Source organism: Pogoniulus pusillus, chromosome 12 (assembly GCF_015220805.1).
Source record: "Pogoniulus pusillus isolate bPogPus1 chromosome 12, bPogPus1.pri, whole genome shotgun sequence".
Classification (NCBI taxonomy): Eukaryota; Metazoa; Chordata; class Aves; order Piciformes; family Lybiidae; genus Pogoniulus; species Pogoniulus pusillus.
In genome coordinates this window covers 23,432,246-23,448,941 of record NC_087275.1, presented here as the reverse complement: position 1 = coordinate 23,448,941, position 16,696 = coordinate 23,432,246, and the positions used below count along the sequence as shown (strand labels likewise).

The following is a 16,696-nucleotide window of genomic DNA, read 5'->3' as shown; positions in this document are numbered from 1 at the left end:
GTTGATTATTCAATTTCAGTTTTCAACCACAGTTCCTTATTCCATCCTTAGGGTTCAACTACCCTACTCATCCTTTTTCCTCCCTCCTCCTTCTACATTCACCCCTGCTGAAACGTAGACCAGGATTTCAATTATACCATCTTCCTGAGATAAAAAGAGGGAAACAAAATAATAGGCATACTGCTGAGAAGTTTTGAGTTTATTTTAAACTAGGATCTGGGTTTACAGTAAAATATAGCCCTAAAATTCAAAGTACTTCAATTGCCAACTATATACAAATAAGAAATGAGTCATAGAAGAGATACTCCAAGAATTCTTAGAATTATGATTTTATTTCTTGATCTTTTACGTACCAATGACTACTTTTTCATGCATTTCCCATAAAATATAGTGAGAGAATGAGGGGCTTTTACTCTTTAACTTGTATTCTCTAAAAACATATTTGCTTGCTCTTCTTTAGGGTCTTCATTTCTTTGCGTTTGTCTTTTTGTGTTGAATCTAGAATGTAACTATAATAGTTTCACTTAAATATTGACATCTATTCCATATCTTCCTTTACCTAAGATTTCTTCTACAGTTGTTGAATGTCTTTAAGAGCATTAATGAAACTGAATATAATGAATGCACTGAATTCCTAGATGGCTTTAACACTCCTGCTCCAAAGTATTTTACATTACATCAGCACTGAACAAGATACATATAAAAAAACTGAAGCTCCAACCTGTACAGGGCAACTCCCTTCGCAGGCAAGAACACAATCCAAAATCTCCACTTATAGTAGCCCTGAAGGAGTGGATTCTTGGGTTGAGTCACCCAGCTAGGACAGCAGGACTGTAGAGCTCCATGTAACAGTACTCATAGCATTTGCTTGAAGCCAGGTCTCCAAAAGACAGGACTGGTGCACTAATCATGCACAGGACATCTTCCTCCCCAGATTTGATCGAGACTAACCACTCTTAATGAGCTTTGCACCAAGTTCAAGATATTCCAGAATGGCCAGACTTCACCTGAGAAAACTTACACCAAAACATCCAAGGGCTGAGAAGTTTTGCTCTGTTGCCTTTATTATGGCAACACAACAGAGCACAATCTGACCTAAGCAACTTCTGACCTCAGTGGAGCAGATTTGTGCACAAGTTTGCAGATTTTGCTGAAGCACACTGTTCATTTATTGCTCCAGAATGTAATATCAATTACTTTCAACACCATGTGAAATTGAAGTACATATGAAGTTCTAAATAAAGCAAATAAAATAGTAACTTTTAAAATGAATACAACCTACAACTGAGACTCTGTTAGGCTTCTGAAAATATAATTTGGACTAACTCCTTGGTCTACATGAAGCCCTGAATCAAGTCAAATTAACACACAGATGTAGATTTTTCCTGAGCAGTTCTATTGAAACAGTGATTAGAACTGACAAAAAAGTTCAGCAAGTATATTATATGACTAAAGTTAATTCCATGGAGGAAACAGGACATTTTACAACTATTAAGCAGTTGTTTGGGTTTGGTTTGATTTGTTTTTTTTTTTTTTTTTTTTTTTTTAATATAGGACTTCATCCCTGGAAAGTGCACATTTACCATGACAGAAAGCCCAATAATGAACTCATTGCCATTAAACCATGGATAACAATCCCTTTGTCTCAGTATAAAAGCTCAAATTTTTTTAACTTTCTTTTATGCCTTACAACCCATAAGAGATGTGAATATGTTTCAAAAACATCTGCACTGGGGATATTTGGAACAACATAATCATTTCATCCACCTTAAAGCACCAATGGCAAAATACTAATTAAGATGAAACTCAGCAGCTCAATATGAGTAATAGGTAGCAAAAAAAGGGGACAAAAATGGCATCTTTTGACTGGACAGATCAGCAGCATGAAAAGAACTCAGCAGGTATTTTTTCCTGAATATAGATTGTTTCTGATGTAAAACATCTGGCAGCCTTCATACTTTGCTGAGACTTTTAGAATGGTGGGGTGGGGGAAGTTCCAGAAATGGACTACGTTACAGTTTTAAGTCTATGTCTGATCTTCTTTTCAGAGAATTCAAGTCTAAAGGATAAACAGTTTTAGGGATTGGACACAGAATAATGTAAGGAAAGTTTATCCCCTTCCACTGGACTGCTCAATATCTTACGTTTTGCAGCACAAGCTTGTTTGCCTGTCTCTCTCTGGCTGCCTTCTGCTAGCCTCTGGCTTCTCTGCTCTGCCTGTTACCTTGCATGCTGCCTGATTTTTTGTTCAGGTTCGCAAAGGTATCCGGGGTGGGGGGGGGGCAGCAAGGAGGGAGGAGGTACAGACAGTGTGCTGGCTGTAATACAGCCTCTCTGGGTCTTTGTGTCCAGGGAAGCTGATTCTATCATGTTGCTGAACTGTAAATAAAGTTTGTGTATGTTTACTGCCTTTTATGCTTTTATATGTAGCCTACTTTTGTAAATATAATTTCATGTACCTTCCAAAACTTCTGGGTAAGAGGGGTAAATTTACTTTGGAGGGTCAATTTCCAATTTTGTTGGTGGCAAATCCAACCCACTACAATTTACAAGAAATTCCCACAAAACTTAACATCCAGGTACGCTTTGTACTAAAAAAAGGTTTGGAGATACTACAGAAAGTACCTCTACCTGCCTCGAATTTGGGTGCAGAACAAGACTCAGTCTTGGCAATTAGTAACTAGCAAAAGAGAACTGAAGCATATATCCTGATCGATGATGATACCTTTCTGTAGACAGGATAGCAGATACTAAATCCTACAGTACTTTACAGAGAGGCAACTTCATGCTACAAGTAGAAAAAGTTCCAAAGCTGTACTACACAGATCTTCACAGCTGGAGTAAGGCTGAATGCCAAAAGGAAGGACTTGCTGCCAAGCAATTTGCACAAAACTCCCTTTTTTCCCCCAAAATACCAAAGCATATGCTATGCATATGCTTTCAAAATAAACAAATTAACAAACTGTTTTTTTCCCCTACAGAGTTATCAGCTTATTACAAATATCCCTTGGGTAAGCTTAGGCCAGATTTCTTAAGTTAATGTACTAATAAAAATAAGGACTTGCAGCAGATAAGTAAAGTTTTCTTTAACCACTTTGTCCAAGTATTCAATTTCAAATCCATCCTGCCTTGCAAAAAACAAGTCTCATTTGCTTCTATCTGAAGACTCAGCGATATGTTAGTGTGAACTAGGCAGAACAGTCACTGCTGTTACCTTCTTTTTCTCTCCACATTCAATTGAGAAGCAGCTGAACAGGTCTAGAACTTCCACCTTAACTACCACCTGCTAATGGAGATCCCATTTCTGATTGTCAATGCAAATGTGTACTTGAAGTTCAATCAAAGCCTCCTTCTTCATTTTCAGGTTAAAACACAATTGCAAGAACCAAGGCAACCCTCTCCACACCCTGAGATTCAAATCTTGTTTTTCTACCCCCAACTCTAGATGTGGGCTTGGAATGCAAAATAAACACAGTCTCCGCTCTACCTAGGGTATTTTCCCTCTGTATAGAAATAAGGTGATGCTCCCACTTGCTACAGAAATCTTACTCAACACCAATTGCTATAACCAGAATCAGATCCTAGCATGGCTAAATCCAGAATATGTAATCCATGAAAAACTTCTCCCAAGCTATCTAGAAATCACTTTGCATTGTTCATGCCTGTCATAGTTCAATCATGCATCTAGGGTAGTAACATTTAAATTTTTTTTTAAAGGTTGAGGCATACTTTCAAATCTGATTATCTATTTGCAATTGATCGCTCATTTCATATCTCGAGGAGAAAGGACTCTCTTCGTAGGGCTGGAAAACTTCATTGTTACAGCCTTGACCTTTCTGCAAGAATCTGCCCTGAACAAAACTTTAAAGCCACTACTTTATTATTGAGAATCAAGTCTGAATGTCACTTCAAATAAAAACTGGAGGAACATTATGCTAAGCCAATATATGTATTTCAAAATAATATTTAATTATATATATATATATATATATATATATTCAAAACTGCTAATGATCTCCTAGTCCTCCTCTTCCTGGGCTTCTTTGGCATGATCAAGGAAGATGATGGAGTGGTTCTCAATGAAATAATTTCCATATATGGGATACTCAAAGGATATATAAATCTGCTTATTACACAACACTCCTCCGTGATGAAATGAATTCCAAATATCACATATTCCATGCATCACTAAGGCAGCACCACTGAAACAGAGCCAACATCAAAAGCCCCCTCCTTAACATTTTCCAGCATGTGAGAACCACGTGAAATCCACAGAGAAAGAGAAAATATTTGTCTGAGAGGTAATATTTAGCATCTGTGATTTCCTTCTAAAAACAAATACATGTAATTTTCCTTCTGATAAACTGGTGTTCTGGCTCAGCTCTTTTCATGAAGAGGCACGGCTGTTCACACAGCGATTTGCTTTCTGGTGCTCCTTGATGCCTATCCAGGTAAAGATGAAAGTTTTAAATGTAATTTGCTCTGCAGTTGGAAAACAGACCAAAATCCCTGAAGAGAATGACTCAGAGGGAAACTTAAGAAAAAGGTGGAGGAGGAGACACTCCTTTTACAAGGATTTTTTTTTTCAGTCTAGTTTAGTCCCAAACCAGTAACAATAGAAACCAAAATGACAAGGAGGGGGAGAAGACATCTGAAGAAACACTGCTTGACAGATTTTTTTTTTTTTAGAACATTACTACACACATTTTACTATGAAATATAAAAATCTTCAAAACTCAACATCCACATGGAAATTATTTTCTGGGCAAGACGAAGATGAATTTGTGACTATTTTCTATTTGCTGTCAAACTTCCTCACAAGAAAAACAGTGCCCATTTTACACAGTCACCTTGATTTTCATACACTACACAAACATTACAAACTATTTCTGTAGACCAACATGGACTGCAGTTTAAATAAACTGGTTTTATGACAACTGTCTGACTACAGTTACAATCTTCTACTATTAGGCAGATTTTCTCAAGAATGTAAATGGATGAACAATGTCAACTGAAGAAAGATCATGTGCTAATCAGTTTTAATTAAAAAGTTACCTCCAACATAATACTGAGAAGCTCAGCATGATTTTTTCTCATAACACCAAACATTCATAAAGACACTGACAGGTCTGGATACTGGATCACTCTGAATCATACCAGCATATTTACCTTGCTGATTACTCACTTGCTAACACCGAGCAAGGGAGCCCTTCCTAATCTACCTCTTAGAAAAGGAGTGGTTAACAGATTACACATTCTTTACTGAGAAGCAGGACTAGAGTAAAATATAGAAAATACCTGAAATGACTGAAAACTTTTTCAAAGGATACTTTAACACTACATCAAATACTGCCCACTTTTCTTACACTGTATGCCTTAAATACATCAGAACCAAAGATTTGCTCTTGAGTAAGACATTGACTGTAACAATTCAGCTAAAGCAGATGAGAGATGACAGTACATGGTTTTACATGTTTTACAGAATCTTAACTCCATACAAGAAAAACTCTCAGTTAGCTATTGGTCAAAATGTGAACTTGTGCTTAGCACACACCTCTGCACTTAAACCACTCCAAATAACGCTGATGAAAAACTTTCTAATCATTAATGAAAGGGGTACTATCTGAAGGCTTATAAAAAACAAATTCCCAAATAACGTTTAAGCTGACAGAATGGAAGATCATATTTATGTTTGTTAAATATGAAAAGAGAATGAGGGGAAAACGTAAAGAATTTTACCAGTAGCCCATTCACACAGATCATAGAATGGTTTGAGACAGAGGGAATCTTAGAGATCACCTAGATCCAAACTCCCTGCCACAGGATGGGATACCTTCCACTAAAAGGTGTTGCTCCAAGCCCCATCCAGCCTGATTCTGAACACTCCCAGAGAGAGAGTATGTGGATAAAATTCAGAATAGTATAGCACTGATAACATCACTCATTTCTACAAGGACAGGATCACACCCCTTTCCAATGAGCTCACTGACATAATATTTTCCACAGAATATATCTACTCCTGCTGAAGACATTACGGTTTTAGACTTGGGAAATGACTTAGTCCTTTCCCTTGGAGTCTTATATTTCTGCAAATAACTCGGCTTTGAACATGGACACTAGGAATACAAGATTCCATTTCCCAGGATATCAAGACTTATCCTGTAAAAAAGCAGCAGCTTAACAAAAACAATGGGAAGAAAATACATTTAGTAGGTATAAAACACTCCTGTGTAATGAAAAGTCAACTTCCTTTTTCCACAGATTCTCAGAGGAACACAATTAAGAGTGGAGATATAACCAACTCTCTTCCTTGAGTTCTAGGCAGGCACAGTAAATCCACAAAACTCTACATTTTCCGCACTGCAGAGGCAAAGTCAACCTCCTAAACTAAAACTCTTCCTCCTACAGATTTTACAAATATTATGAAGAAAAAAAATGAAAAAATAGGCAGTATCTGAACTGTCATTAGACCCTCAGGTGGCAATAGCACAGTAACAGAAGGAAAACAAACCTGGCTACAACACCAGTGTAGAGCTGGCTGCAGATTCAAAGATAAAACTCCAATAATGACATTTCTTTCAAAGGTTCTTGTAACTATGAGGACCAGAGAAACTTTGTTAGATGTGATTTCAGAAACTTAAATTGTTGTTCAATTCTAAAGCAATGTGGTTTCCACAGGAACACAATTCTGATTGACAGGCATCCTACAGTCTGCTGAGAGGCTAGTGAGTCTGACAAAACCAAAACGAGGTATCAGTGTAGGCCAGCACATCCAGTGTGAAATAACACATAAAAGTATTAATATGAAAAAGAAATGGAAAGCAAAGTGAGGAAAAAAAGCCAGAAAACTTTGGCAGAGCAACTGAGGAACCTGACATTACAGAAGAATGAAAGCTGATGGAGAAACTCTTAAAAAAAAAACTTTAAGGGACACTGACACTCAAAATGTCACTACTGAAGAGAGTAGCCAAAAATAAAACTGTTCTGTATCCATTAACAAACCAATGCAGAAAGCAGGGTCAGGATCCAGTGTAATCTTTTCTTCAAGATATTCTGAAAACATTCAAAGGTACAGGAAAGAAGATGATGAGCAAAGATACTTTTTCCAAAATCATAAATATGTATAAAAGTGGTATATGACAGTATAGCAATCTCTAAAACCAAACTACTCTTTCAGAAACATCTCTTAAAACTACAGAAAACAAACTAAAATTAAAAACCTAAGGTACTGTATGACAGTAAAAACAGTAACTTGCAAATTTTTAATACCCAAAATGAGACCAAAAAGCGGGTGTAGTTTGCTTTAGACAGAGCTATATCTGAAGATGAGGCAAGAAAGAATACAAGACATTTTTCTTTTAGAGAAATTCTCCAGTGCTTTCTAAAAGCAAGGAACATAAGACACAGATATGTTGTTCATGGATACAAGTTTTATAAAACAAACTCATGGTTACCAAAATCTGCCTAAAATCTGGCTTTTTAAGAGTACAGATGAAAATGTAAGACCAAATAGCAGCTCAAAATAAATTTCATCAAGAAACTAGAGATGGCAGCAAAGTCTTAGCCTATCAGTTGACAGTAAGAGGAAAAGTTAAGTGAAAATGATAATTCTTGATAATCCTTATAGCTTTGTTCAAACAGTAAACATTTCTAGTTGTTGCTTTTTCTTGTCAAAAAATGGAAACCTACAAGAAAGTTTTATTCTTAAACGCAATTAACTCTAAATGCAACTAATAAATGCAAAACTTTGCAATTTTTTTAGAACACATCAGAAGAAGCATTTTGAAACAGCTTTCAACAAAATATGCATGTTTAAATCTACCATGTATCAGTATCTTCAGAAGTCACCTCTGATTTCTGATTGTCCCAGCCATGTCTCTAAAACCACAATTAAGGAAGGTATTCTCATGATTTTTCTCAGCTTTCTAACTGTGTCAACTTCTGAAAAGCTGGGTATAGGCTGACTTTCACAGAGAATTTTCAAATCTGCAAGACTGTTTTTTTAAGGTATATTAGTAATACAGGAATCAAATTCCTTTTCTGTAAAAGAACAAATTCAGGGAAAGAATGACAAGTTTCACAAAGCTACCTCACTTTTCTGCTAAACTGCATGCCTGAGAATAGTCTAAAATTGAAACATTCCTGGCTTTGCTGTTTAACTCCAAAAGGATCCTTGTGCATTGATAAGCAGTGTGTCAACAGGAACTCAGTATCTTACAGGCAAAGGAGGACAGTCAAACTACCGTTCTGCTATGTATTCTATCTAGCTACTGAGACATGTTCCCAAACACAGGTTGCCAGTCCATGGTCAGTGCAGCAGCAGCTGCCGCTTACTCCTCAGCGAGAGGAATGCGCTTCCCAACTGAGAGACACATACTCAACTCCTTCCCTAATGCACAGCACCTGAATAACATACTCGCCAGGTTAGAAGATATGGAAAGCAAAGGTATTCCCAGCACTCTCAGCTGATGTTTTATAGAATCATTTAATATTCACCAGAGCACTAAGAAGGGGAAATAAGCATCCATGATGATCATATTCACTCAGCAAAAAGAAGACATATGATTCCAAGTCCCTGTTCTGAGAGTTGTATTTCATACACACAAGGAAACTAAACCCTGCAGCCAACACTGTTTGAAAACATCCCTAAACAGCACAGTACACAGACTATTCAGACTTTTGAAAACTTCAAACAATCAAGAATCTAAGAATCCAAAGATACAAGAGTGGAGAAAGTATCCTATCTCAGTAGCAGCTATTAAGTATTGAATATTTGCCAATTGGAAGTGTCTGCTCCGATGAAAAATATTGACCCACTTGAGATCTAAGACTAGAGAAAGAGCTCCTGATATTTTAAGCACCCTGTTTACTTTGTGCTTTTAAAGACAACTGAACCTTAAGGGCTGAATATGTGAGAAACTCAGCCAACAGGTAGCCATTTTTAACACAGAGGGAAAAGTTCTAAAAAAGAAATTTAAAAATCTTAATTTCATAGCTGAAACTGAGCAAACCATTCTGTTTGACCTCCAGCTTTGAAAGTCCCTTTTGTGGCTTTCATTTCTATAATGTTAAAGCTCTGGAATTAAGATAATCGCAGAAACACAGTAAGAGATTACCTCTAGTAGTTTAGGGGGTGTAGAAAGGAAAATGTTGTTTGCTGAAAGCAGAATTTGGAACTTTTCAATCTAAATTTGATCTAGATATAACAACACAGAACATTTCCTTAAACAAAACAAAACCAAAAAATACACCAAACCAGCAAACTGACACAAGTTCTTGATTGATTCAATTCATCTTAAATTTGAGTTTAGAGCAAAACAAAATCTATAAAAAGCCAGCTCAGGAGAATTTTGGGTTTGAATTTCTTGAATTTTCCAAATATGCTTCCATTACTTGTGCACATAACCATAACAGAACCAGGAATAAAAGACTCACATTTGAGTTCTATAAAAATCAGAAGCACTCACAAATGTCAAGCATGCTTCAGGTTCAGACTACAGCTGATTACTAATATTCAAAGTCTTGAAGGACTCAACAAAACACAAGCACATCCAACCATGTCATAAGTAATATGCTTTAATGAGTTAATTCAAATATTCCAGAAATAAAAATCTCAGATTTACAGCTGATTCCCTAACTTCTGTTTGACTCTAATATGTACCACATTTAAATCCTGAGGGAGGTGAGGCCCTGACAAAGTTAGTGCTTGGTTTTAATTACGGGGAATGCCTGTGTGCACAGAAAGAAGGAAGAAGCAAATTAAGAACATAAAAGCAACTCAGTGAGACTGTTTTGGTGTGTTAATAATAGCTTGTTAATTTGCAACTTCTTTTTTCTTCTCTCTTAAAAAAAAAAAAGTATCTTCTCTTCCTTTCCTCCCCCTTCCTTAAAATTTTCTAAACTATTGTAAAATAGAGTTCAGAGGCTACCTTCCTGCTTATTATGAAAAAAACAAACAAACAAACATGCTTTAAAAGATAACAACAAAGCATTTTGTGACAGGGCCTTAGTAGTTCATTTTTGTGCAAGGCAGGGAGAGAAGAAGGGTCCTGGGCATCTTACCTCTTCCTATCTCTACACTGTATGTCTAGCCAAGGCAGTAAAAACAAAGTGAACAAGTGAACATTTTTGTAGTGCACCTGGCTTATATAGATCAGATCAATGCTAAAGGTGGCACAGAGAAGGGTGTAACATCCACAGCATGGAAGCAAATACAGACATCAAGACCTCCCTCTTCAAGCAGTAAACTTAATTCAGCTCGCACCACAGAACTGCACTTACATACTCTCACAGAGGGGCAAAATGGGAAGAAAGGCTATTACTACCTATTTGCAGAATCCACATCCCAGCTGCAACTTGACACACCTCTCCTTCAGGAATTATGATATACTTAGAGGCTGCAGAATTACAGAAATGCAAGGTTTCACCTCAGTTCTTGCCCTGGTTAGCTGCTTTACAGCTGGACTGGTGCTACCAGACAGATGTTTTCTCTAAATCTATCTGAACCTCAACCTGTCTGGTCCTTCTCTACTGAAGCTCAACTCTGGCAAATCTAAAGAGCTCCACAAAGACCTGCTCTCTTCCAGCAGAATTAGCAGGTCAGATCAGTATTGATGGAGGAAAGATTCTATACCTGAAATACATAATTCGCTGAACTTTCTTGTAGTTTCCTTCCAGGCTATCTTCACTCCCACTTTTTCCTGACAAGCAAGAGAAGAGTGGAGGAGTGGTTCGGACAAGGGAGGTAAGATTACCTCACTTGTTTAATCAGTCTCTTCCATTTACAGGCCTACAGATCCCACTAATCAAGTGTAAATTATTGCCTCCCCCTGTTCAGTATCGACAACATCTGGAGCCAAAAAGAAGGGAAAAAAGGGGGCAGCTGACAACTCCACTTGCAGCAATGTCTATCATACTTCTCTCAGACAAGATGGAAGTAAGGTAGTTTGGCTTCTCTAAGCTAGAATACCTTAATGCAGCCAAAGGTTTTACTCATAGATTATTTTCCCCAAAAAAGAGAAGATGGGGGAGCCCATCCGAATATCTTGTCAAGGCAAGTTAAAGTTCCCTTTAGGAGAAATACTGAGAACTGTTTTGTTTTGGCTCCTGTTTTGTTGTTGTTTGGTTGGTTTGTATTTTGGTTTTGTTTTGTTCTTTGTTGTTGTTAAGTTTGGAGTGTTTGGTTACTGTCATTTTTCCCTCTGTAAATGACAATACAGCACTCTATTAAAAAGGCAGAAGAATTGAGGTGAAGTTTCAGGGTCAAAAATTAAGAACCTTTGTAAAGGATTTTTTGTTTGGTTGTTTTTTTTAAGATAACAGCTATAGTATTGGGAAAGTTCATGATGAGTCCTGAAGGCATAGGATGAAAATTAAGACTTCACATACTCACACAATTAGGTATCTAAATACAGAATTCATAAAGTAATGAATATCTTGAAGGCCACTGTACCTGTGAAATCTCAACCTCAGCTAAGATTTTTTTTCTTTATCCCTTTTGGATAACAAAATTTCCAAACATGAGCTACATTCTAATCCCTGGTAACAGTGAGCTTAAATGAAGTCATGTATTCCCTAGCAAACATACACTTTAAAATTGTAAGGGTTTCTTGAACTTAACTACAGCACAACTGTCACTTTGATGAGATAAAACTAGTTTTTCAACTCAGTTAAAAGTGCTTTCATACAACTGAACTGAAACAGAACACATTCTATACCAATTTAAATGCCTCAGCTTTTACTTCTAAAAATCTTGTTCAAGGCAAGTTCTTTCCAGCTTTCTTAATTCACATATCTTAGGAAATTTACTCAGCATTAAATGCTAGGAGTAATTGCCTATGTCCATGCTATCCAGAGAAGAAAATGGGGATGTCAATCAAAAATTAAATCTGCAAGCAGATACACAGATCATTCAGTAGCCAAAGAAACAGGTAAAGGAGTCAAGTGAAAATTTATTTTTTTAAAAAAGAATATTTCTACCTCTGGTGGCACAAAAATGCACAGAATTTCAGGAACACACAGTTAACTTCCCACGTGGGTAAGAACTGTGAGTCAATTTAAAATGCCTTCACATGGCAAAGATACATTTTATCTATTGGTTTCTGGAAAAAAAAAAAAAAGACAAAATATTGACAATACAAGAATTGTGACAAATCCCAAAAGCAGAAGGAAAATATGGTCCCACTGTACTTTGAATATTGAAATAAGACACAGAAAGTATGTACTAACTTCTGGTCACCCCTTCTCACCCTATTCTAGCAAAAAAAGTATGAAAGATTAAGGCATTTGTTAACAAGAGTGGGGTCACATTAGGTCCTTGGTACTTTTTGTCCTAAAGTCACCCTGCAGGAGTTCTCTTCTTGTTTCTCTGAAAAGAGGCCTTTGCTTCTCATACAAAATGACGTGAAAAAATATATCTTTGTTATAATTCGAAGGTCTCCTATTATCAAGCTCTGAAAACTATTTGAAGCCTTATTTGTTTTCATTTCAGAAAAAGATCTTGGTAAGATTGAGACTTATACACCAGTAACACTATGGTGAACAGAACACCAAACTTGCTGAGCACTTGTTTCCCGTGAGGAAGCCATTCCTTCTATCAGTAGGCATCTCCCATGAAACACTCTAACGCCCTCAGAATACAGCAGTAGTTTATTAAAAGAAGCTCCTAACCAAACACTTAAAATACAGTTCTGTTTATAGCTATGCTGAATTGAAGGTTCTCTTCCCATGCCATGGATGCCTTACCTAGGTACCTTCTTACATGCTTATCTGATATATGCAAAGAAAAAGAAATGGGGTTCTTCAGGAAGACATATTACCACACTACCTTAAATGGTTAAGTCCAACTTTTAAAATGAGTAAGGATGGTAAGTCTGGCCATGCATGCAATGTATCTCATATACACATCTTCACATTGTACATAAAAAACCCAAACCAAACCACCTCACTCCTAGAAAAAGGAGAATTCATATGAGTTATTTTTACTAACTCCATAATTTGCACAACATACTTAAGTTTAACAACCACCACCACTTTCAGTTCTGAAGTCACCATTCTTTAGATAGCACATTTAATATGACTATGACTTTCTGAAGAGTGATCTTTGGAAACATCACATTAGGGTTAATACTTCTCGATTACCTTTCATTGTTTGACATCCCTATAGGAGATCATGAAAAGGCCACAGTATCAGCCAGAGAGCTAAGGAGGTGAATGGGTGTTGACATGAAATATGAGTCTTTTCTTTTCCTAATATTTATTTATCCCAAAGCATTTAATTGTAAGCATTGTATTTGAATCTAAATGATTCTCAATGATCACTTGGGTTCTAAAGCTCATCTCCCATTCTTGAAGGCAACAAAGCTTCATACTACTTTAATAAAAAAGACCAAACTCTTAACTTAGCAAAGGTAGCTTTTTTTTTGGCCCACAACTTCTTGCAGACAGCTTCTCCAGCATCTCAGTAGTCAGTCAGTCTAAAGTCTTCTAATTTTCAGCCTCAAATTACTCAGGACTAGCCTGCACACATTTGCTCATCTGCTCTTACCTTGATCTGCTCTTGGGTGTTTAAGCACAAAAACAAAATTGCAAAGCCCTCGCTCAATCTTTTTCAGTTTGGACTTTTCTAGATCAAGTTCCCCCGTTAAGCAAGTCTTCCCTTCTCAATCATTACAACCATCTTGTTCACATTATAAAGATCTATGTAAGAATGTAGCTGTTTATCAAAACAAAATTAGTAAAAGCCACATGAATGGAAATAATAATACTGATTAAAATGTTGTACTCTGCAAATAGGTATATTAATTCTACTCTGTGTTCAGATACAGTTGAACCTGTTAAGTAGACAGAATCTCTCATGTAGAAACAGGTCACTATTACAGTTATAATCCATAGCAGGATAACTTAGCTAAGGAGATATGTGAGCGACTACACACATCCAGTAACCTACTGTTGTTTTCCTGATGCAGTGTACATTATCACCTCATGCCTATATCAAATATGCACTATAATCTGTTAGTCTTAAACACTCTAACACAGGAAACAGGTGAGAATCTTTTACTAGTACACTAGTATTTCAAACAGTACTAAAAAAACAAAAGTTAAAGTGGACAAATCACTTCCCATACTGCAGAGAAGCTCCCTCCCGTCTCCCCTTCTCCACACTTTGCAAACAGTGAGTACATAATACAGTTACTTGACATTTTCATTTGGTTTGTCAAAATGATATCCACTGGTTGATTGCATTGATTTTGCATGTGATACAAAATTTCAATGGTACACTACAGAAAAAGTACATTTGAGAGTCAACAGTATTCTCATGACTGTGCTGACAAAATCGGTGTCACAAGGAAAACCAATCCAGTAAAGTCATCAAAACACTTCTAGGTAGTTTTGTTATCACAGTACTTAATTTTAAAAAAAACATTTCTTGGACAAGGAACTCATGAGTTCTCTCCTCTCTTTCCTAAACTCTCTTAGACTGGGGCATAAATCTAAAGCATCTCCATTTCAAGGTAACAGCTTAGGGCAGAACTCATCTGACTTCAGAAAGATACAAAACTTCATACTCCAATGCAAAAAAAATTCCATCCCACTTCCCATCCCAGAACCTTGCATCCTCCCCTCATTTCCTTCAGTATTCCAGCAGTGCTGGCAAGCTGCAGAGGAGAACACCTGCATGCTCTAGGCAGTTTAAGTCCTCTTTACAAGATTGAAAAGGCCAAGCAGGAAGAATCATCCCATTACAGGGGAAGGGGGGATGAAAGCAAACTAAAATCCTCGAGTGTGCAGTGCAGAAGAGGACCAGACCAAACTCAGTCACATGGCTGAGCACAGCCTGAAAGCTTTGACAGTATTAGCACCAATCACCACATTATACTTTGGTATTAAAACCATGAACCACTCCACTACTGCTATGCACAATGATTGTACATGTATGTGGTCCAGAAATGGAAGATAAAATGATAAACAATTATAGTTTAAGTAACTATTTATATGAACACTAATGATTTCAATTGTGACCAATGCCTTTTTAACACACACACACACACACAAACTTTTATCGACTCTATCACATTGTATTTACAACTAAAAATTCTGGAGAAAATTTTCAGTAACTTGCTGAGTTTCAGTAACCATCCTACTGCTGAGAATCTGGATGCTATTCCTCTAATGCTAACATAAACCAACATGAATCTGAAGAGGTACAGAAACTCAGAATCTGATAACATAAAATAAAGTCCTTGCAGAACAAGGACTTTATCTGTCATAAAAGCAATGCTTTGGTTTTCCACACTCAATACCAAGTACAGATGGATGTTATCTCTTTGGATTAAACTACTGCTACATGTACACGGAGCTCCTATGATAAACTCCAATCAGTTTTCACCTAAGAGGAATACTCAAGATGCTTCAGCTCTACATCTACCATGCTTTATGAACTTAATGCATTCCAAATTAAAATATTACTAAAAATAAAGCACACTTAGCACTATTATGTGTGAATGACATCAAATGTATGCTCTGATCAACAGGATAAAAGGTTTAGATATTTCAGATTGCACACTTCCCCATCAATATAGAGGGAGAGATTCTCTTCAAAGTTACCTGGAAGCAAGTCTAAAAAAAAAAACAACAGAAAGAGAGAAGGGCACACCTGTGCTTTTCATCATTACCAGCTATCCCAAGATACATAATTTACTTCTTTCTTGAAGTGCATGTCAGCCAAGTCTGAAGACAATAATCTAGAACATAACGCAACTGGTCAAGTAAAACCACATGACTAATGTTAGTGCCATAAATGCCACTTTAAAAAGTTAAAGAAGAAACTAATATTCTTATTCCCAATTTTATCTCCACGTAGCTTTCAGCAATGGAAAGGTATATTGGAAATACATGCAAAATAAGATTTCTTTTGTCTAAAGGAAACACAAAATAGAATTTATCTCTACCCCTCTTGGCCTTTCTTTTCTCCCACACCCATTCAAAATGTAAGATGCATACTTGGAGAATTTAAACATATTAAATGCCACATAATAAACAGTTTATCAGTGTCATTCCTATTAATTCATTCATATGCTCTTGCACTGTAATTGTTCCACACGAAAACATCAAAAGCTATTATCACTGTGCATTCACAAAGTCTTATCAGCATTTTATATTTAGAAGTGTTTGAAGCTATCCCAGAAATCAGAATATGCCTCAACAAATCAAACTAAATACAGTCATCTAAAATGATACCACCTTGATTCACTAGTAAACTGTATAGGATCTCCAAGCAGATATTCAAACATTTTAGACAAAGATTTCTTTCCCACACTCTCGGTGAGAATACCTTTTGCCACCTTAAATGACAGTGGTAACTACCTATTCAGGAAAGATAAATCACACATCTCAGTATTTCATGTGTCTGAAGCACAAATCACGGCCAGATGTGCTATTTGCAAGACCTAAATTACTGTATCAATCAGTAATGAATCACAGGAACGTGTGGGCATTTAGTGGATGTTTCACTGGAAGATATTTACTAAGATGCATATGTAACAATTCAAAGCAGATGTACAGCAGCTCTCCTCAAGTTGGTTAGATGGGCAAGGCGGTACCCGAAATCCCTATGCAAAATAAAGATGCTGCATCTCTGGTTCCCTGAAAGTCACCTGCATTGTATTGCAAAGAAACAGGAATGCTATTTATAAAG

At 36.7% G+C, this 16,696-nt stretch overlaps 1 protein-coding gene across 11 annotated transcripts in view; it reads right to left on the bottom strand.

Annotated features, from left to right (window-relative positions):
• CASK (calcium/calmodulin dependent serine protein kinase) overlaps window positions 1–16,696 on the bottom strand; it is a 202,228-nt gene that overhangs the window by 183,123 nt on the left and 2,409 nt on the right. The window contains exon 1 of one of the 11 annotated variants that reach the window (XM_064151891.1): window positions 16,243–16,301. The exons of the other annotated variants lie outside the window; for them this stretch is intronic. Within the exon in view, the coding sequence (XP_064007961.1) occupies window positions 16,243–16,292 (50 nt within the window). The 5' untranslated portion in view covers window positions 16,293–16,301. Of the gene's footprint in view, window positions 1–16,242; window positions 16,302–16,696 lie in introns of those variants that run through there. 11 annotated transcript variants of the gene reach the window in all.